At 51.5% G+C, this 23039-nt stretch overlaps 1 protein-coding gene across 4 annotated transcripts in view; it reads right to left on the bottom strand.

Annotated features, from left to right (window-relative positions):
* LOC147729254 (uncharacterized) overlaps window positions 1-23039 on the bottom strand; it is a 690765-nt gene that overhangs the window by 93705 nt on the left and 574021 nt on the right. For all 4 annotated transcript variants that reach the window (XM_086959552.1, XM_086959555.1, XM_086959553.1 and 1 more), the window contains exon 24: window positions 18762-18911. In XM_086959552.1, the coding sequence (XP_086815678.1) occupies window positions 18762-18911 (150 nt within the window). The remainder of the gene's footprint in view (window positions 1-18761; window positions 18912-23039) is intronic.

Here is a 23039-nt window from a genome sequence, read left to right as displayed (position 1 = left end):
GGGTACATTCTTCAGCTCTTCCCACGGTAGCGGGGGTTGTGACGGTCTTGGCGCTAGTCTGAGTCACGGTTCACATCCACTAGGATCACTACAGTGGCCACTCTCCTCAGATGACGTTTTTCGAGCAAGTCACACTTCTTGCTTGGTCCTGGTGGCCCCTTCTGGCATACAGAGTCACCGTACCACTACTGCACAAGGCTCGGTATCGATCGGAGCAATGGTTTTTTTCATGGTGGCCCCACCTGTCTTAACTGCACAGCTTCCCATGTCTGGCATTCACAACAACCCAATCAGAGCAGCAACCATCTCCTCACACCTTGATATGGGGATCAAATCGAGAAGATCTTGCTCCCTGCATAGCTCTCCTCTACTGGTCATGGCAAGCAGGCAGGCGCTGGTGCGCCAGGCTCAAGGGCAGGCGGTCTTGGATTCCTTGGGTGAGGTTCCCTCACCCAGCAGGGAGACTAGCAGGCCTTGGTCTTCAGTTCTGGTCACAAGTAGAAGTCTTGCATACCTTCCCTTCCTTATGCAGCTGATTAGCTGTCTGACAGTTAATAATGTTTCTCAAGTTCCCCTTCTTACAGTCAGTTCCCAGACACCAGTTGTGATTTAGAGAATCTTTGAGGTGCATGTTGGGGGTCTTCTACACCTGAAAGTGACCACTCCTCTGCTCTCTCTTCCGTCTAAAAGCACAATAGAAGCTACTCCAAAACTGCTAGCCCCACAACACAGGCCATGGGAGTGACTAGACGTTCACACCTGAATGTCAGCCAAAGTTGTATGTGGATCACAGGTGTACACCAGGGCCTCAGCCTTACTCCTTATGATTCCCTTTTAAGCCCCATCTCTCCTTCCTGAGATGTGCCCAGGTCCCTTCCTTGTGACCTCTTTCCAACTCAGAGAGCACTCTTTGGAGACTACTGGATGGTTTGCCTTTCTGTCCAGTGTGTAGCAATACACAAATCTGTCTGGGGGGTTCCTATACCTTCTCTCCTCATGTTTCATCATGCAGCCCAGGGTTTCCCAAAATGGAACCCACGGTCTGCCATATGTTTGCAAACATACACCCAGCACACACATATAATATACATGCACACAGCCATACACCCTTCATGTAGTGTGCCATTCTGACACACACATACCCGCACATGCATATAACATACTAGCACCGCACAACACTACATCCTTTATGTATTGTACTATTCACAGGCACACATACTCCCCAGCACATGTTGATCACACATGCACTGCACATCACTACACCTCAAGGGTAGTGATGTAGGCCAAGAGTGAGTTAATTACACAGCAGCATAACTTTACATGAGTGAGCCTGTACGTACAGGCTCACTCATGTAAGCCTTTCACTCCTGTGACAAAGGTAACAAGCATAGGCATAACTAATAGGTCTCGCCTTTGGGAACTTATAAGTGATTAGCCATGCAGCACACTATTGCTTATACACCAACATGAACAGCTGTTTTCTCCAGCACTTGAAGCACCTCTCTAGCCTGCAGAATACTAGAGCGCCTATTCTGCTTCAGAGAAAGTAACTATCTGGCAACACATACTGCGTGTAGCATGGACGGCCCTATTCACTTTTTTAAATTAGTTTTCAAATATTGCCTTCCTTCAATCTTTATTTAAATCTCTGAGTGCTGAGGTTTTGGAGAGAGTAACCCTGAAGCTGCCCTACTCCAGGGGGAAAAGGAGAATAAAATCCAAGATGAGTGTCTGGAACGCTACGCTAAACTCCCTATTTCTTGGCTGGTGGGGGGGGGAGAGGGGAGTGGGAGGGGCAGGGAGGGAGGGGGGCGGTGATGGGGGAAGGAAAGTACAGCAAGGGTAAAGCTGGAGACAGTGCAACGCCTGTGAAAGTTGAGGATAAGTAGCATCTTAAAAATGATTTGTCTCGGTTTCTATCTGAATGAATATGGGTGCTCTTTTCAAAGGAGTAGCGCTGAAGCCCGCTTAAGCTCCCGGTCTCATTCTATGATCACAATAGTAGTGGGGGTGGGGCGGGTGGCCTCTAAAGTGCGAATACCCTGCTAAAAAACTGTAAAGAAAGTGATACAGAGCCGAATCGAGTCCCCAATGATAAATGAATTGCACTAATGAACAAGTTACTTACCTTCGGTAACGATATATCTGTAAGAAACATTAGTTAGTGTTAGATTCCTTACCTTAGAATATCCCCAGGCGTCAGTCTGGATCCGGAAACTTTTGCGTAGCAGTACCCCTGCGCGTCGATAGGCGTCGTCTGCAGGCGTCCCCTGCGGCTCCGCGTCCGTCGTCGGCGTCGTGCGCCGTGATGACGTCGCTGGAGTATATAGACGCTGCCTCCGCGCACTGACGTCAGTTCTTTGTACACAGCTTTTCCGCGCCAGGAGACGCAGAGCCATGAGAGAACCAACACTGGTGCCATGTAAAACTAGGGCCCTGAAAGGGATGTCCTTAACCCTAGGTATCAGTTCGCAGAACGGGGAGGATGGGCGGGTTCGGTAAGGAATCTAACACTAACTAATGTTTCTTACAGATATATCGTTACCGAAGGTAAGTAACTTGTTCATCTGAAAGAAACACGTTAGTGTTAGATTCCTTACCTTAGAATACATACCCCAGCAATACCAACCCCGGTGGTGGGTCTGCGAACCAATACAATACTACACCAGAAAGTCCTGGAGGACAGAACGGCCAAAGAAGCCATCCCTCCGGACTTGACTGTCCAGGCAGTAGTGCCTCGCAAAGGTGTGCAGCGAGGCCCACGTAGCCGCTTGGCAAATGTCCTGCAAGGGGACTCCCCGGCCCAGGGCAGTAGTAGCCGCCGTGGCCCGAGTGGAATGGGCCCTCAGCCCAACAGGAGGCTCCTTCCGAGCCAAAGAGTAGCACGCTTTGATGCAGAGAACGACCCATCGAGAGATGGTCCGTTTACAGACCGCCCGTCCCTTCTTCGCACCCACGTAGCCAACAAACAGCTGGTCATCCACCCGGAACTGGCGTGTGCGATCCATGTAAAATGAGAGCTCACGTTTTGGGTCCAGACGATGGAGCCGCTCTTCATCCTTTGAAGGATGCGGAGGAGGGAAGAAGGAAGGGAGGGTGATGGACTGCCCGATGTGAAAGGCCGAAACAACCTTGGGCAGGAAAGAAGGTCTAGTCCTCAGAACCACCTTGTCAGGATGAATGGACAGGAAAGGGGGTTGGACAGAAAGAGCCTGGAGCTCACTCACTCTCCTGGCAGAGGTGATGGCAACCAGGAAAGCCGTCTTTAAAGTCAGGAGACGGAGAGGACAAGAATGAAGGGGCTCAAAGGGAGCCCACATTAGAAAGGTTAGAACCAGGTTCAAATCCCACTGGGGCATCACAAACGGAACAGGTGGAAACATGTTAGTGATGCCCTTCAAGAATCGAGTTACAATCGGGGATTTGAACAAAGAAGGCTGATCAGGAAGCCTCAAAAAGGCTGAAAGGGCAGAAAGGTAGCCCTTGATAGTGCCCAGAGCAGAGCCCTGCTGGGCAAGAGAAAGAAGAAACAGAAGAACCTCCGAAAGAGGGGCAGAAAGAGGATCCACAGCCTTTGCTGTGCACCATGCCACAAATCTGTTCCACCGACAGGCGTATACCGACTCAGTGGAGGGACGCCTGGCTGCCAGAATAACATCACAGACATCAGGAGGCAAGTCAAATGGCCTCAACTGCCGCCGCTCAATCTCCAAGCATGGAGGTGGGGACTGGACAGGTTCGGGTGGAGGACCGTCCCCTGCTGCTGCGACAGAAGGTCCTCCTGAAGGGGCAGGCGGATCGGGGGACCGACTGACATGCTGAGTAGCTCGGGATACCAGTACCTTCGAGCCCAGTCCGGAGCCACAAGGATAACTTGGGCCCGGTCGCGCCTGATCTTCTTCAGCACTCTGGGCAGAAGTGGTATAGGCGGAAAGGCGTATAACAGACCGCAACTCCACTCGCGCCGAAAGGCGTCGCCGTGCGAGTGCCGTCTTGGAAACTCCAACGCGCAGAACTGATGACATTGCGCGTTCTCTTCTGTGGCGAATAGATCTAACCAAGGCTCTCCCCATTGCAGAAAGATGCCTTGCGCCACGTCTGAGTTCAGACGCCATTCGTGATCCATCGAGCACCGACAGCTGAGTTCGTCCGCCCTGGCGTTCAGGGAACCTGCCAGGTGTTGAACCGTCAGAGTCACGCCCTGACGTTCCAGCCATTGCCAGAGGCGCAGAGCCTCCTGGCAAAGGGTCCACGACCCCACTCCGCCCTGTTTGTTGCAGTACCACATGGCGGTGGTGTTGTCGGTGAACACCTGCACTACACTCCCGTTGACAAAGGGGAGGAATGCCTTCAGTGCCAGACGAATCGCCCGCAGCTCCAACAGGTTGATATGGAGCCGGGACTCCGCCGGAGACCAGATGCCTCTGATCTCTGCCTCTCCCAAGTGGCCACCCCAGCCCTGGAGGGACGCGTCCGTCACAACAACGTGCTCCGGTTGGGGAAGGGAGAGGGATCTGCCTCTGACCCAATCGCGGTCCGTAAGCCACCACTGCAGTTGTCTCGCAGCGCCCTCCGAGATCAAGACGTGGTCGGACAAGTTGCCCTGATGCTGGGCCCACTGAAACTTCAGGTCCCACTGCAGAGCCCGCATCCGCCACCGGGCGTGATGCACCAGAAGGATGCAGGAAGCCATCAGTCCCAGCAGCCGCAGCGTCAACCTGACCGAAACCCGGGATAGCGGCTGAAAGATGGGAATCAAAGCCTGAATATCCCGAACCCGCCGTTCCGGAGGATAAACCCGAAACTGCGCCGAGTCCAGAACCGCTCCGATGAAAAGGAGCTTTTGAGAGGGACACAGGTGTGATTTCGGCACATTGATGGAGAACCCCAGGTCGTGCAAGAGGTCTGCCGTCATCTGAAGGTGGTGGACGACTGTCTGGGGCGAGCCCGCCTTCAACAACCAGTCGTCTAGGTAGGGGAAGACTGAAACCCCCAACCTGCGCAGATGGGCTGCGACCACCGCCATCACCTTTGTGAACACCCGTGGGGCGCTGGTAAGGCCGAAGGGAAGCACGATAAACTGAAAGTGCTCCTGGCCTACCGTGACCCGCAGTAACGCCGGTGGGCCGGCAGGACGGGGATGTGAAAATAGGCATCCTGCAAGTCCAACGCTACCATCCAGTCTTGTGGGTCTAGAGAAGCCAAGACCTGAGCTAACGTCAACATCTTGAACTTCTCCTTCCGGAGGAAGCCGTTGACGTTCCTTAGATCCAAGATAGGACGTAGGCCCCCCTTGTCCTTCTTGGGTACCAGAAAGTAGTGGGAATAACAACCACGCCCTACTTCTGGCCCAGGAACGCGCTCGATGGCCCCCTTGGCCAAGAGGGCCGTAACTTCCTCCTGCAGAAGTGTCAAGTGGTCCCCCGACACACGGTGGTTCTGCGGTGGCATGGCTGGAGGAGTGGTCTCGAAGGGGAGGGAGTAGCCCCTTCGGACGATTTGCAGCACCCACCTGTCCGAAGTGATCGTGCGCCAGTGAGCGTGGTGATGGCGAACCCTGCCACCCACTGGCGTCACATGGGGCCGAAAGCACTGACTAGGAGGATTTTGAGGCAGATGCTGCGGGGGGAGGTGTGGTCTGACCCCGCCGTTGTCCCCGACCGCCACCACGGCGGTTTCCACGGCCGCCACCGCGTTGAAAGGATTGTTGCGGCGCGTGGCTGGCAGCACGTGTGGCGGCGCCCCTTCCTTGGCCACGAAAGGGATGAAACGAACCCGTTTGCTGACGCTGGGTCGAGAGACCCAAGGACTTGGCCGTGACCCTGGAGTCCTTGAAGCGTTCCAGCGCGTGGTCCGCCTTGTCACCGAACAGGTGACAGCCATCGAACGGCATGTCCATCAATGTATTCTGGACATCAGCCGAAAAGTTGGCGGATCTCAGCCAGGCATGGCGACGAATCGCCACCGTCGTTGACATAGCTCTGCCCAGCGAGTCGGTCGTATCAAGACCACACCGTATCGAATATTTCGCTGCATCTCGGCCCTCAGCCACAGCCTGACCGAGTTTTGCCCGCACCTCCATGGGGCATTCTGGCAGCAGTTCCGCGACCGTATCCCACACAGAGTGGGTGTAGCGGCCCAAGAGGCAAGCGGTGTTGCAAGACCGCAGGCCCAAACTAATGGACGAGAAGACCTTCTTGCCAAACTGGTCATACCTCTTGGATTCCCGGTCGGGCGGGGCCGACGGGAATGCGGACTGGGAGGTCGAGGCCTGGATCACCAGACTCTCAGGAGTGGGGTGGGTAGACAGGAACTTGGGGTCGTCCGGACAAGGACGGTGGCGCCTGGCCACGTTCCGATCAACAGGCGCACCTGAAGCGGGCCTGGACCACGTGCCCAACAGAACGTCTGACAAGGCTTCATTAAACGGCAGCAGTGGCTCCTGTGGGCATGACTGCGGTTTGAAGACCTCAGTGAGGATGTTAGGCCTCACGGCCGCGACGGGGAGCTCAAGGTGTAAGGCCTTGGCAGCCCTCATCAGCACCACTGAATATGCAGCTCCCTTCACCGATGCCACGGATGGAGGAGAGATCAAACCAGGGTTAGGAGAGTCGTCCAGACCACTGGCATCCCCCAAGTCACCTGTCCAGTCCGGGTCATACTGGCACTCGCGTGACAGAGGGTCCTCGGACCCCTCCCAACCTTCACCGAACTCTTCATCCTCTCCGTATTCGGAGTCAACGATGTAGACCGGCTCCTCGGGGTTCATGGGCCCCACCGGCGCAGAGCTCGGCGTCGAGCGACGCCGGTCCGACTCCGCGTCCGGCGTCGGGGAACGTAGGGGGACGGCGCCGCCCGGAGCCGGCGTCGGAGCCCCGTTGCCGGCCGGCACCGGAGAACCGGCGCCACGCGGGGACGGCGTCGGGGGTAACCCCGATGGTAACGGCGCCTGAGAGGCCAGAAGACCAGCCGGCGCCGATCCCGAAGGCCCTTGCGGCGCCGGGGTCGGAGCCGTCGGCGGCGCCGGAGCACCCGACGGCGCCGAGGCAGGGACACCCGAACCGCCAGGGCCCCCAGACGGTGGCACTGGGCCCAAAGGTGCCGTAGGCCCCGTCGGAGAACCGAGCGCCCTCATGGCCATGAGGAACGCCTCGATCTCCTCAGGCGTCGCGCCGTGCCCAGGGACCGGAGGGTATGAGGCAGGCCGCGCCGGCGACTCTCGCGGAGCCGCGGGGGTAGGGTCACCCGAGCCCCCGGCCGCATCGCGCGAGCGTCGGGGGGAGTCGGGGGTACGATGACGACGCCCCGACTTCTTGTGCTTCTTACCTGATGAGCCTGACGAGTGGTGTCGACTTCCGGAACGCTCGGCGCGGCTCCGCGACCGCTCCCTCGAACACTCTCTCGACCTCCGGCCGGACCGGGACCGCTCCCGGTCCCGACGTGGGGCCGACACCCAGAGCTCCAGTAGCTTGCGGGACCGCTCCCGCCTAGCCTTGTTGGTGAGGGCCCGGCAGTCGACGCAGGAGTCCACGTCGTGGTCGGGGCCCAGACACCGGAGACAGAGGCGGTGATGGTCTGTGACCAACATCGTGCGCTCACAGTCATCACAGTGCTTGAACCCAGGCATCCTATCAGGCACAAAGAGTGAAATAACTATTCGAAAAACTTGGTCAAAGACCGGAGTACTGCTCTTCAGATCTGCGTCCACTGGCGCGGAAAAAAGAAGAGTACAAAGAACTGACGTCAGCGCGCGGAGGCGGCGTCTATATACTCCAGCGACGTCATCACGGCGCACGACGCCGACGACGGACGCGGAGCCGCAGGGGACGCCTGCAGACGACGCCTACCGACGCGCAGGGGTACTGCTACGCAAAAGTTTCCGGATCCAGACTGACGCCTGGGGATATTCTAAGGTAAGGAATCTAACACTAACGTGTTTCTTTCAGATAATTAGGCTCTAAAAATATGCAATAATAGGGACAAAACTATTTTTGTACCCGCTAAAATGATCATTTGCTTTTGCTGTCACCTAGCACTGTATTGAACAAGTGCCAAGTATTACCCCAGACAATCTTTTCGTTTGCATTACCCTGCTGAGCTGTTAGACTGTTTCGATATATGGCGTTGTGCGGTAGCGCAACAGTCACAATCCAAAACACCCCATAAACAACGAAGCAAGGCCTTCAGGTGTTTCAAATACCCACCTGCAGTCAGGTATTAAAGGCACACACACCTCTACTGTTTTAATGCACAACAATCACACATCAGTAGAATAGGTCACACCTGAAGCTAACAAGTAGATAGTATCCTGAACCACGAGGAATGCAGCTGCCACCCTGCGCTCCGTTGCTCGCTCCAGCAGGCAAAACGCAGTGGGAGTGAACAGTACAAAAGAGGTGGGCCATGAACTCGCCTTTAGCCATTTGCATGCTTTCATTATTGAAAGACAAATGCAAAAGCCAATACAATATGTGGGAGGAGTTAGATCCACACGGAGTAGACACAAGAAGCTTCGCAGAGCAGTGCATGCGCGCAGCTAGGCTCCACCTACAAATTACCTGTTCACTCCTAACGATTACTGTACAGTATAATGCCACCACTGTGCTCATGCGGCTTAACTCCTGGTAAAGGGGTCAGCCCTTCACTACTATGAAGGTAGTTGTTGGGTGCACAGGCCTATGCCATGTCGCACATTCCTGATCTGTGTTTGCCTATGACAACAAATATCACCATTAGGGATCCAGACATAATTACAGCTGGGGCATTCTTGGCATGGATGCACATCCACCACCATGCAAAAGTCATTTCCATCCCAGTAGTTGTTTATAATATGGTTAGTGTAAAAATACAATGTTTTTAAGATAAACTCAAATACTGATGAAAGTGCTAGACATTTCATGCATCTAAAAGCTAGGTCAAATCTGGAGACTGTTGAAGGTGGACAAGTGTTCACCAATGTAAATATGAGCTATATGATTGTTTTAGATATCACACTAATTCAATAGAATAGCTTAGGGTGAAGAAAAGTTTACATCATTGGAAAAACTTGGACATGCTACAGTACAGCTGGAACCACAGTTAACTGATGGAATATATGAGATAGCAGTCGATATTGGTCATAAGGTGTTTGCGTACAAGTGCATCCACATGGCTAATCGACTCATTTGTTGCAGTCACAGTCAGAAAGACTATTTCAGGCTAGGGTGAAAAGTTGAGAGCCGTAGAACAGTACTGATTTGGATACCAGTGCTTCGGAAATGGGCACATTTATTGTACCAGAAAGCAACTCTATTGTCGGCATTCAAACAGAATGACCTATTACGAGTAACTGTATTCGAGAGAAAAAGGAGAGTTAGCTCCAGAATATGATAAACGACAAATGTTAAAAATATTTATGTGCTCAACTAAGACTGTAAGCTAAGAATCATTCAAAATGGAAACCCAAGTAGAATATCAGCTTATTGCCTAGTATTTAAAATTATTAGAGACCAAAACTGGTAATTTCGTAACAGCAAGGTTACTCATTCTGCCAGGTAGATTAGGGACATTTAATTTAAGAACGTTAGGTGATATTTCAAATATTCTAGAATTAATATTGTATTAGTGTAATAGGAGGCAAATCAAATTTCCACTGCATCTCAATTAGAAGGGCCACACATCACCAGACTGACTTTGAACGAATGGGTAGGATTGACTACAGTAAACGATCTCTCTGTAGAAGAGGCGATATTCGGTGTAGGGAGATATAGGTCAGGTGGAAACAAACGGGAGGAGATTGTCAGATCTCGAGGCACAGGGCCGACCTCACTCCAGTCATCCTCATCTAATTCACCCACCGCAGGACCAGCATATCTGTACCAACGCCTCTCATTCACGTACCGGTAAGACACCTTTACCCTGGCCACCATCTAACGGATCAACTATACCAGAGCCGGAGGAAGATCCGCCTCCTACCTCGCCGCCAAAACCTGGAACAGTCTGCCTTTCCATCTCAGACAATGACAAGCGTGGAGAATCACGACGAGCGCACTTAGGACCCGGCCTCTCCGGACCCCGCCCGCTCCTGGTCTCTGGTGGTTGGTCGGGCGGACGGCCCAATCGGCGTCCGGCCGACCCCTTTTCCGCTTCGGCGATATCGCGTGACCCGAGGGTCAGGGGGTGGAGCCTCTGGGCCTATTTAGGGTCATCTCCCTGTGACTGGGGTCTCTGTTCCCGCTATCACTCCTGGATACCTGACTGCTCACGCCGGCACCTGGCCATTCTCGTGATCCGAGCCGGCTTCCCGAAACTCTAGAAGCAGAAGGATCGAGCATCGTTCGTGTAGCCAGGTAAGGCCGCTTGTCCACCAGTAAAGAAGAAGGCCAAGGCGCAGCCTAAAGGGAAAGGGGCGAAGAGTAGGCCTAGCCCTACCAGGGGGAAACAGGACGAGGGATCAGTAGGTCCCGTCCCCACACCTCCGTTAGATGCAGAGCGGGTTTTACCTTCCGATCCCATGCCGAATGTGGCCACGCCAGTAGACCCAGTGGGTTCAGTTTTGTCTGAGATTAGGGAGGCGCTGAAGGCGTTGGCCCCGGGAGGCGCGGTACCATTAGTCACGGTCCCTCTGGCCCCACTCCCACCGCAGCCGGTGGCCGCAGTGGCAGCCGCTGGCGATCCGTTGGATAGCTTGCTGGCGTCAGTTTCCACATTAGTGGGCCAATTATCAGCCTCGGAGAAAGTATTAGAGAGAGTGAGCGCTGGGGCGGCGGCGCCGTTGGTGCCCCCGCAGGCCACAGAACAGGGCGCATTGCAGGATATTCAGAGGCAGTTGGCGCTCTTAGTTGAGTCGCGCAAAGCGTTGCCCAGTGTAGCGATTGGAGCCCAGCACCCCGCGACAGCGATAGCGGTGCCATCTACAGGAGGTAAGCCTGGTGATGCTACACTGTGGAGCAGCGAGGTGGGAACTAGTCAGGGGAACGTGTTGTCTCAGTCAGGGATGTTAGCTACGCATGTGAGTATGGAAATGCGAGAGAAGATTTGGAAAGGTGCCTACGTGGATATATTCTCCCTTATCAGGCCGAAGAGACGAGACGAGGATTACAAGGACAGGGATGGGAAAGAACACTCCTTCCGAGAGCGGAGACCTAGGATAGAGGAGACAATAACCAATTGTTTGTTCGGCTTTCACGTCTATGTCTCAGTGTTGTTGGAAAAAAGGCCAGAGTTGGCGATTCCGCTGGTGTTTTATACTAATAAGATTGTAAAGGCTCACGCCACCCACGGGGGCTCAGCCTGGTTGACATACGATAGGAAGTTTCGCTGGGCGAAGGAGGAAAACCCCTCCATTTGTTGGGACCAGGTTGAGGTCAATGCGTGGTTAGCGAGCGTAAGCAATAGGGAACACCCGGCGAGGCAGCCCTTTCCGACTTCCCAGGGAGGGCCGGGCGAGAAGAAGGGCACATGTTGGGCATTCAATGGCAAGGTTGCACATGGCCCCCCGGGCAGTGCAAGTTTAAACACGCCTGCGCCTACTGCGGTCACCTGTCCCATCCCGAACCAAGGTGCAACAAGAAATCCAAAGAACGGGGGGGGTACAGCCCCTAAGGATATCAAGCCCCCCCAAGCCTAAACTGCCTATCTCAGTGAATATTGAAAAGATGATTTTTTGGTTGAACAGGTACCCGGACAGGGCAGCTGCTAGGATGTTGTTTGAGGGTTTTTCCAGGGGATTTCGTATCCCAGCGTCTCATGTTCCCCCTATTAGTCAATGTAGGAACCAAGTTTCAGCAAGGACCCATCCCTCAGTTGTGGCCACAAAGGTGGAAAAAGAGCGGGCCTTAGGCCGAGTAGCAGGCCCGTTCCCGGCTCCTCCATGGGAGAACTTTGTGTGCTCTCCTCTGGGAGTAGTGCACAAGAAGGAGCCGGGACAATTCCGGATGATTCACAATCTATCCGCACCAAAGGGTGCATCGGTAAATGATGCCATCGACCCGGCAGTGTGCTCAGTGACGTACTCGTCCTTTGATGCCGTGGTTCAGAAAGTGAAGGAACTAGGCCGGGGGCGTTGCTAGCGAAAACCGATATTGAGTCAGCATTCTGCTTGTTGCCGGTGCATCCCGAGGATTACCATTTGCTAGGCTTTCAGGTCCAACAGCAATTTTATTACGACAAATGTATGCCTATGGGTTGTGCAGTTTCTTGCAAGTACTTTGAGACCTTTAGCTCCATGCTGCAATGGGTGTTTTCGGAAAAGTCAGGATGTACAGATGTGGTGCATTACTTAGACGACTTCATGGTGATGGGCCCCGCGTCCTCAGATGCCTGCGCTTTGGCCCTGATTCAGCTGGTGGCCATGTTGAAGGAATTTGGGGTGCCGCTGGCACCGAGCAAGACAGTCGGCCCGGACACATGCATGTCCTTCCTGGGCATTGAAATTGACACGGTAGCGGAGGAATGTAGATTGCCGATGGATAAAGTAAGAGCCTTTTCCCTAGCCATTGAGGTAGCCTTGGCGTGTCCGAAGGTGACGTTACATCAGTTACAAGTTCTTGTGGGTCAGCTACATTTTGCTTCACGCATCATTCCCATGGGACGCCCTTTCTCGAGGTCTATAGCCAGGACGATGGTGGGTCTCACCCAGAAGCATCATCGGGTGCGATTAACAGCAAGGGTTAAGGAAGACCTCAAGGTATGGCGAGACTTCCTGACAGATTTCAACGGGCGGGTGGTGTGGCCCGCGCCGCCGGTGTCCAGTGTTGAGCTAGGCCTATACACCGACTCAGCCGGGAGTGTTGGATTTGGGGCGATCTTGGGCCCTTCCTGGTGCGGGGCGGTCTGGCCAGCGGAGTGGCACTTAGCAGGATTGACGAAGAATTTAGCTTTCCTAGAGCTTTTTCCAATTTGGGTGGCAGTTACGGTCTGGGCAGATCGCTTCAGGGCCCGGGCAGTGACCTTTTGGTCGGATAACATGGCGGTGGTTCAGTTTATCAACCGACAAGGGGCGACTTGCCCGCATGTGCTTAGGTTGTTGAAGCTGTTGGCATGCTTGAAATTGAATTTGACTTTTAAGGCTGCGCATATACCTGGTGTTGATAACCATGCTGCTGACACTTTGTCTCGTTCCAAGTTGCAGGACTTCCGGAGGTTCCACCCGCAGGTGGAAGAGCGCATGACGACGTTCCCTACGTCACTGTGGAAAATTGGAGCCCCGCTTTAGCGGGGCTGGTAGGTGCCGCTCTGAGTGATCACACCAAACGTGCCTATCAGTCACAATTTAATGTTTACAAAGCATTTGTGGAACAGTTGGGTGATACGAGGGTCTTCTCAACTGAAACGATGTACGCCTTTTTACAGGTTCTGAGGGATCAGGGCAAAACAGTATCCTATGCTAGGGCTTCCCTGGCTGCGATAGGCTTCTTTGCTAAACTGGCGGGGGAGCGGGACCCTGGGGCTTCATTCTTGATCAGGAAGGCCTTAGCAGGTTGGGCCCGATTAGACGGGTCACGGCGGGACTGTCGTAGGCCTGTGGATCTCCCGACCTTGATTGATATTTTGGGGGTACTGCCTGTTATTTGCCAGTCACCATTCGAGGGGATCATGCTGGGGGCGGCCTTCTGCCTGGCCTTCTACGGGGCCTTTCACCTTGGTGAGATTGTTGGGGCCTCCAGATTAGACCATGGGGGGGGCTTGCAGCTCAGGGATATCTCCATTACCCCGCCGGGCCTGGTATTGCGGTTTAGACAGTCCAAGACAGACCAAACAGGAAAAGGGGTTAACATCCAGTTACGGCCAGCCCCAGGGATAGCTGCCTGCCCTGTATCTCGTATGCAGGCGTACCTGGCCCGACGCCCAGCGGGGGGGGGGGGTCGGCTCTGTTCGTCCATGAGAACGGGGATTGCCTGTCTCAATACCAGTTCAAGGCAGTATTTGGGTTGGCCCTGGGGAATCTGGGGCTGGGAGCAGCGGGCTATTCTTCTCATTCCTTTAGGATTGGTGCCGCAACTTTAGCGGCAGGGGCGGGTCTGGCCCCCAACATAGTGAAAGGTGTAGGTCGCTGGACCTCTGATTGCTACAAACGATATGTAAGGCCTGAATTGTTGTAACACATATGTGTGTAGTGTCTAACGGCTTCATCTCTCTCCTTTCTGATTAGTATGCCCGCTTCCGTGGTATGGGTACTCGGGCACTCTTTCGTGCGTCGCGCGGCGGTGCGCTTGCAGCGAAGAGAGGTGGTGAAACCGGCCGCATTGGGCGAGACCGAATTCGTATGGCATGGCGTTGGAGGGATGCGGATCTAACACTTGAGGCGGAGCGTCGAGGAGCTCAGGGCACGAGAGCGCAAATCGCCGGATTGGATTATTTTGCATTTGGGAGGCAACGACATGGTCGACAGGGGGCGCTTGCCTGTCAAGGAAGCCCTACTAGCAGAGTTTGCCTGGCTGGGGCATGAGTTCCCATCGACAAAAATAGTCTGGTCTGGCATGATATCACGCAGGGCATGGGGCCCAGGAGTGCGTCCTAGATCTTTGAACGTCTCGGTGAGGCGATAGAGCGGCGAACTAGCAAGGTTGTGCTCAGTGAAGGGCCGCTTGCGCTACCTCCAGCACCGGATGATCTCCGGAGAAGCAATGTACCACCAGGATGGGGTGCATTTGTCGGACTATGGAACTGATACTTTTATCCAAGAACTTTGGTCATTTATTCTGAACGCAGGTGGGGAGGGTGTCAGACCTGTGGGCCTTGGCCACCCTTGTGGCGGAGAAGAGACCTGCGATCAGTAAATGGTGGCTAAACAAGATGGATGGGAGCCCGCTTGCCGGGCTCCATAGACCAGCTCTGAGAGGGGATATGGCAAGCTCTCCACTGGGAGGAAGTGACCACCGGCTGGGGAGGCTAGGGCAACAGATTTCGAGCCTCCCGGGTGACCCGGGGCAGCCTGGTGGTCGAGAGGTACGCCCCGGTAATGGCGGACAAGGATAGAAGGGCGGGACCCACCTCTCTAAGGGGCAGGTGTACGGCACTTGGCATAGGATACCCAGTTGCGAGATGCGAACCAGATGGTGTTCCTCCCTTAGGGTTGGGAAGGTGATGGAGCTGATATGCTCATAAATGTAGTTATGTTATAACTTGTGATTGTAGATATGCATGTTATTGCTTGTCATGTTTATACAATGTGGTGAATAAACATGGCCTTTTTAACCCCACCCGAATCTCTGGTGATTTCAAATGTGGGGATCTTGCATGTCTAGGGTAGTTGGGCGGCGGGGGCATATCTGGAGGGTACGGGTCCTATGACAAGCGTGGAGAATCACGACTCGCGCACTTAGGACCCGGCCTCTCCGGACCCCGCCCGCTCCTGGTCTCTGGTGGTTGGTCGGGCGGACGGCCCAATCGGCGTCCGGCCGACCCCTTTTCCGCTTCGGCGATATCGCGTGACCCGAGGCTCAGGGGGTGGAGCCTCTGGGCCTATTTAGGGTCATCTCCCTGTGACTGGGGTCTCTGTTCCCGCTATCACTCCTGGATACCTGACTGCTCACGCCGGCACCTGGCCATTCTCGTGATCCGTGCCGGCTTCCCGAAACTCCCACCCACCCGTCCCTTAGATTAATGGTTTGGGGGGCGTTCTGCGGAGAAGAGACCTGCGATCAGTAAATGGTGGCTAAACAAGATGGATGGGAGCCCGCTTGCCGGGCTCCATAGTCCAGCTCTGAGGGGGGATATGGCAAGCTCTCCACTGGGAGGAAGTGACCACCAGCTGGGGAGGCTAGGGCGACAGATTTCGAGCCTCCCGGGCGACCCGGGGCAGCCTAGTGGTCGAGAGGTGGGCCCCGGTAATGGCGGACAAGGATAGAAGGGCGGGGCCCACCTCTCTAAGGGGCAGGTGCACGGCACTTGCCGTAGGATACCCAGTTGCGAGATGCGTACCAGATGGTGTTCCTCCCTTAGGGTTGGGAAGGTGATGGAGCTGATATGCTCTTAAATGTAGTTATGTTATAACTTGTGATTTTAGATATGCATGTTATTGCTTGTCATGTTTATACAATGTGGTGAATAAACATGGCCTTTTTAACCCCACCCGAATCTCTGGTGATTTCAAATGTGGGGATCTTGCATGTCTAGGGTAGTTGGGCGGCGGGGGCATATCTGGAGGGTACGGGTCCTATACATGTCGCCGACCCAATTCAGGAAGTATCTCAAGACCTGGCTTTTTGACTGTACCCCAGCATCCAGACGGATCAGCTGCCACCTTATCACCCCTCAGCGCCTTGAGACACTCACGGTTGAGTAGCCACACTTTATAAACCCGATTGATTGATTGGAGTTCACCGATTTCAGTCTAATAAGATTACAGCCATCTAGAGAATGTATAATTAGGGATTGTAGATAATAGAGGTGGCTCTCCTCCCTAGGCGATCCAGGAAAATCTTGGCCTCGAGTAGGCTGTACTCAGGGAGCGGAATATTGGGGGGGGGGGGGGGGGGGGGGGGGGGGGATCGCAGATAATGCAGCAACTGAGTAAATCTGAAAATCTGTGCTTTATCTAGGGTGTATTGGTCTTTCAAGCCTTGTGGAAGGACATCACATTTTCTCCATTGTAAACATCCCCTAAGTATGTAATGTCAATGAGGTCCCACTGGGTGAAGTACTCAAGGGCGGAAAGATGGTGAAATCTAGTATCCTGTCATAGTGGGGTCATCCCAGTCAGGCAACCATCCCACCGAATAAGGCGCAGAGTTGACTTCCAGCAAAGAACTGACACCTGGATGCAGGATGGCAATGTCCCATGAAGGCGGCGGCGGGAGTCCCACAAAGAACAGCAGGTAGAACTCCAGACGGTAAGCAGGATCATCCCAACCCCCAGTCATTGATGGGTACCAGTTGTGTTGCCTGATCGGACAGCCCGAGGCCTCTGTTGAAGGGTGATTTGCTCGCTGAGTGCATGTGATGTGTGCCAGCTCAGATAAAGATCGTAACAGGGAATAAAGCCACTTATGAGGAAATGGATAAGGAAAATTCATCAGGACATACAGTAACTGGGAAGACGCAGCATTTTTAAGAGTGGATGTGCTCCATGGGGTTGAGGGGAGGTTAGTCCATTAATGGAGGTCCTGATAGAGAGTTTGGACCAAGTATTGAACGTTAAGCTTCCATGCCAGATCCAGAAGATAAGACATGGAAATCTTAAGTATTTAAAGGAGTTCCGCCGGTGGGGATAGCTGATCAACATCGCCCTTTGGTATCACCCCTTACCACCACCAAAATCTATTTCCTTGTGTTGGTTTGGAGGCCCGAGGCCTCCCTGTAAAAACAGAGGATCCTAAGACATCGAGGTACTGGGGTCTGAGAAAAAGGAGGATGTCGTCTGGGCATAGTGCTATGCGGTCTTGAAATCCGCGTCCCCATTTCTGACCACTTACCTGAGCGTCGCAGCCAGGGGCTCCAGAGTAAGGGCAAATACTAAAGATGGAAAGAGGGCAATCCTGGCACGTGCCCTGTCGAATCGGGAATGGGGGGACACAGGATACCATTTACCCGGACTTCCGACGTGGGGCTTCTATTTACAAGGTTGACCATCCTGCGGAACATAGGGTCCGCCCATCTAGAAAGTCTCAGGAGTCTGTGTCAAAGGCCTTGGAAAAGTCTATGAGGAGGAGGGCAAGTGTACCATCCAGTACCTGCGCCTGAAGAGCGCAGCCGCACTCTGCAAATACAGTGTCTAGTACTCCTGCCTGGCATGCACCATGAACCTACATTTGGCCGGAAGATTGACGATCAGTCCGATGGCAAAGGCCTTGGCATAGATCTTAATGGCTGCGTTGAGGAGCGATATAGGGTGATAGGAAGAGCGTTGGTCTGTGAGGAGGCCCTCTTTGGGAAGAACCACAATGGTAGCCCAGTCCAAATCCGGGAGAAACAATACACTTTGTATTGCAGGAGACTACGGGTCACTGGTTTTTCCCAGATCTACGCTTGGTGGCGCGGAAAAAAGAAGAACTGACGTCAGCACGCGGAGGAGGCGTCTAAGTACTCCGACGACGTCATCACGGCGCCCACGACGACGCGGAGCCGCAGACGACGCCTACCGGTGCGCTGGGTACTGCTACGCAAAAGTTTCCGGATCCAGTCTGACGCCTGGGGATATTCCAAGGTAAGGAATCTATCACTAACGTGTCTCTTTCAGATAAGAAGTTACAGCAGGTTCCCTCTATCTTTAGAAGGAAGTACCCCCCCGAAAAAGAAGATACAATGGAAAACAACAGTGTTGCCGATATTGACATGAGGCTCGCCATTCGTGCGTATCAGACCCACTAATCCAGTGGAAAGCTAGTGGCAACCCCTTTAACTTTAGGTTTGTGAACAATAGCTTAATAACTTCTGTTTTTAACACAGGCAAATTTAATTTTAATAAATTATGAGCTATTTCAGGGAACAGAGACGCTGGAACAGGTACTGTAGGAAATGGATGCACTGACTTAAAAACTGTACACTTGACATCTAGGCCAGGGACATTGGCACTGTAATGGGTAAATACCGAAATGGGCATTAGAAAACTGACTGAGATACATGGCAACAAGACAGATTTTGGCAAAAAGACGAATGCATAACACTAATAATAACATTTTACACTTAATATTACTGTTTTTGCTGGTTCTAGATATTCAATTAATCAACTTCTTAAATAAGATATAATGAAGTAAAAAACTCACTCTGCCAACATGCCTAGTCTAAAATCCCCAAAATGAAGTACCTAAAAGCAACCATGTATTGCTTCACATACTTACCCTGGCATTCATCTGGAAGCACTGCTCTCTTTGGTGCATCTCCTGCAGGCAACGCTGCATTTCATTCTGAAGCTGGCTTTTTTCAGCCAACAGTTGCTTCACCTGATCTGGGATGTTTGCATTTCCTACGAGTGTAGATGTTTCCAGCGCCTGCATTCAGTAAGATACAAAGAAAATGCTTTCAAAAAACTGCCAAAGCAATTTACATTAACAACCTTTATTAAATGACAATATGATAGCACTTGAGCATGATTCATTACTATTCACCACCATTAATCCCCACCATCTGTGTAATGCAATTACTACCCCCACCACTCCCACCACTTCTGCTATTACCACAATAGCCAACCGAGTCCTAACTGCGTTCATTCCCCTGCCTACTATTATCAGTTCAGTTTTTAACGTCTTTATTTCGAATATTCTTCATAAAAGACAAAATATTTACATACATACAAGTAATAACAATATAACATAATCAAAGACAATAAATAAAAGTTAAACGTAAAAGACAAAAATTTAGAATTGATTAAAAACCTCCATTAACCCCTTCCAAGCTGATGACGAGCTGGGCTCGTCATGGTGTAGCCTCCTCGTACACTGATGACGAGCCCAGCTCGTCATAAAACAATGAAATATAGCAAATCCCAGCACAGGAGGGGAATTGCCTTAGCAGCCATGGAGTTAAATAAATATGTGCATAAAGACGGCAAAAGAAGATTATTATTGAACAAGTGTATATAAAAGGACACAACATCAATGCTGGTCGGAGTCACAACCTAATAGACTAACGTGCTATGTGGGTATTTCATGACGGGATGTTACAAACTGTTTTAGACCTTAATAACCATGCCCATCCAAGGAATTTGGCCAATCCAATGGAAAGCCATTCAGAGGTGTTAAATCTTAGAATGAGCAGGGCTTCACTACTCGACCGGGTCTTTAATCTATAGCATATAGGCTTTAGCCACTTGCGGCGTGGTTCACGGTAAGCATTACAAACAAACAAGAAATGACCTATTGTTTCATTATGATCGGTACAACATGGACAAAGTGAAGTCGCCGAATTCTGCCAACCACTAGTAAAGGCCCTTAATGGCAATGTACCTAGACAGAACTGAAAGTAAAGTTTCCTGTCTAAGGTTTTGAGTATTACATCCCAAAAACACTCGGTATGAGGGACTATTTTATGTAGCAAAAACAGACCGGTCAGGTTCGGTTTCTCTGAAAGAGCGACGTGTTCTTCTTTAACCAAAGACCAGAAAAGAGATTTAAAATCTTTTTTAGAGGGAAAGATATGTGAGCCCGGCTCAAACCACAACAGGGGGAGGCCCATTCCGATGAGAGTATTTCTAATTAACTTAAACCATGGAATTTCACCTGCCCCCTGTTGTGATCTAACATCCTGAAGCTCTTGGGCAAACATGGCGAGTTCCGGTGTGGACCATATGCGTCTCCATAACGCCACCATCCTGTACTGGGCTTGATGTTTAATGGAATGAAACCCCATATCCATTGAAAGTGGTAAAACAGGTGTTGAGGGGGGAAGACTGACTAGGTTTCGGAAAAATTTATTCTGAATCCTGTCAAGGGCAGCCAAGTCCACACAACCCCATATATCAGCCCCGTATAATATAGCAGAGCTGATTTTTGCGCTATAGATTTTAAGAGCGGGCAATACCCTTTTAGTCAGGGAACTCCGTTGCTCCTTCACCAGACAACCGGACAGACGTGTACATTTTAAGCTAAGCGCCGCTATTTGCTCTTTCCAGCGTAATCTATAGTCCATAGTCACACCGAGATAAGTCATAACTTCAACCTGTTCCAGGCTAGACCCGTTCATCGTAACATTGCCCCTCTGTGGTTTTTTCTTTGTTAAGACCATAAATTTAGTTTTATTAATGTTAACTTCTAAATCGTTCTCCTTGCAGAAATCCACAAATTTGTTTATAGCTACCTGCAGACCCTTCTGTGTTTTAGCCAATATGAGCGTATCATCAGCAAAAATTAAGAGGGGGAATTTGGTCCCGCCCAGTGTTGGAGCATCAGTAGGGGTATCTGAGAGAAACTTAACCACTTGATTAATAAAAAGTATAAAAAGGGTGGTGGCCAGGACGCAGCCCTGTCTCACTCCACGAGTCACGGGGAAGGTTTCTGTGACCTGGCCCTGACGACCCCACCTAACTCTAGCAAAGTTTCCCTCGTGCATCCTGATGGTAAATTCTAGGAGCGCAGGGGGAACACCCATCTTTCTTAAGGCAGCCCACATCTTTCCTCTGGGGACCAAATCAAACGCTGATTTGAGGTCCACAAATGCAGCGTATATCGTGCCTCCTCTCAAAAACACAGTTTTCCAGTAGATCATAACAAATCTTAAAATCTGATCTACAGTACTGATGTGGGCCCTAAAGCCAGCTTGTAATGGAGAGAGAATGTCAGTTTCTGTCATCCAGGAGTCGATTTTCCCTAAAAGCATTCTAGCCACTACCTTTTGTAGGGCATCAATAAGACTGATGGGTCGGTAGTTTCCTGCATCAGTTTTATCCCCTTTTTTATACACGGGCAGGATCTCTGCCCCTTTCCATGAATTTGGGATACTGGTCCCTCTAGCTATTGCATTTGCTAGAATAGTTATGTACGGAACCCAGTGCACTTGGTCATACTTAAAAAGGTCCGCTGGGACACAGTCCATACCGGGGGCCTTGCCGTTCTGGACTTGTTTAAGAGCAACTATGGTTTCAGTTTCTGTGAAAACAATGTGGTCAAGTATGGGCACCGCAGTCTGTACACTGGCATCTTCCCAAGTATGGGAGATCCGTTCCGTGTTGCTAAACTGCGTCGCGTAGTGCTTGACCCATTGTTCAGCAGGCACATGGTTAAAAGGGACTTTCGAATCCCCAGTCCCTCCCCACCTCACAACCTCCCAAAATTTTTGTTGGTTAGATGAGGTGCTTGCTTGGTATAAATCTAACCAGCGCTGTTCGTCCCAGTTGGTTTTTGCCTCTTTAAGTACTTTTTGTAATTTACCCTAGCTAACCTAATATCATTGGCTGACTTAGATTTAATAGCAGCTATTAGGGTGCTATGGGCAAGACGACAAGATTTATCATACCATTTGGTCCTCGTTAGTACTGGACCATTTTTCCTTCCTTTTATGGGTTCGTTTTTTTAATCTTATTAAAAAGAGACTCATGGATCGACCCTATTTCTTCCAGGGAAGTGCCTTTGTTAACTATGGGTACCATCAAATTGGAGGCTGCTGAGACCTCCACTGCAACCCTTTCTAACACAATAGGGTTTTCTATAAGCCTAGTCCAGCGAACCCTTCTACAATCGTTCGTGAGAACAGCCTCAGCAGTAACGGTAGTAGATGCAGAGTCCAATCTAAGACCCTCATTCAATAGTAATTTTATTGCCAGGGGGTTATGGTCACTTTCTGGTCTTGAGACTACTTCCATGTCCTCTAGGATTTTCCAGAACTCTATCTTTATTAAGAAGTAGTCAATACGACTCGAATGCTGGGAATTGTCAAAAGTGACCTTTCCTATTGAATCTGATTTAGTTCTACCGTTAGCTGCGCGCAGACCCCATTCAAAGCAGAGGCCTAACCACTGCATTGCGGCCTCTGTGACTTTTTTGATTGGAGGGATAGATAATAGTGGGATATTCCAGATTTGATCGATTTCCCGATATCCGTCTTTATCAAGATTAGGGAAAGGTTCAAAGGAGCAATTAAGATCTCCTGCCACCATTATACATTTATCGCTAGTAATATTATTTAATAGAGAATCTAAATCGCTAGCTGCTCTCGCAGGCTTCCCACCAGGTTGCCCTCTTGCATAGATATTAATCAGAAAAAAGTCCTCGTTATTTTTACCCGACAATTTCAAGGCAAGAATATCGTTACTTAAGGTAGGAATGTCTGTAATTTTAAAGGCTAAGGATTGTCTGATCCAAATAACCAGACCTCCTGAGGGACGTCCCTTAGGTCCTTTACAGGCTGGTTTATAGTAGTTAAGATAGCCAACCCGAAAGATGGCATCGGTTGACCAGCTTTCCTGTAAAATGATTACATCAAAAGAGTCCACATAAGAACCCCAATCATCCTCAGACATTTTACCTTTTAATCCCGCTATATTCCAAGACAAGACTGTGAGGTTATTAGTAGTTTCCTTCTGCAAGTTGTTAACTAGGTTCACAGTCTCCCCTGGGACCAGGGGTCTAGGAGTGTGAGTTGGAAGTTTCACCCTTTCTACCTCACCTTGGAAGTCTCCACTCAAC

This window comes from Lissotriton vulgaris, chromosome 2_2, assembly GCF_964263255.1.
Source record: "Lissotriton vulgaris chromosome 2_2, aLisVul1.2, whole genome shotgun sequence".
NCBI lineage: Eukaryota > Metazoa > Chordata > Amphibia > Caudata > Salamandridae > Lissotriton > Lissotriton vulgaris.
The sequence above is the reverse complement of the archived record's forward strand: the minus strand, read 5'-3'. Positions and strand labels throughout refer to the sequence as shown.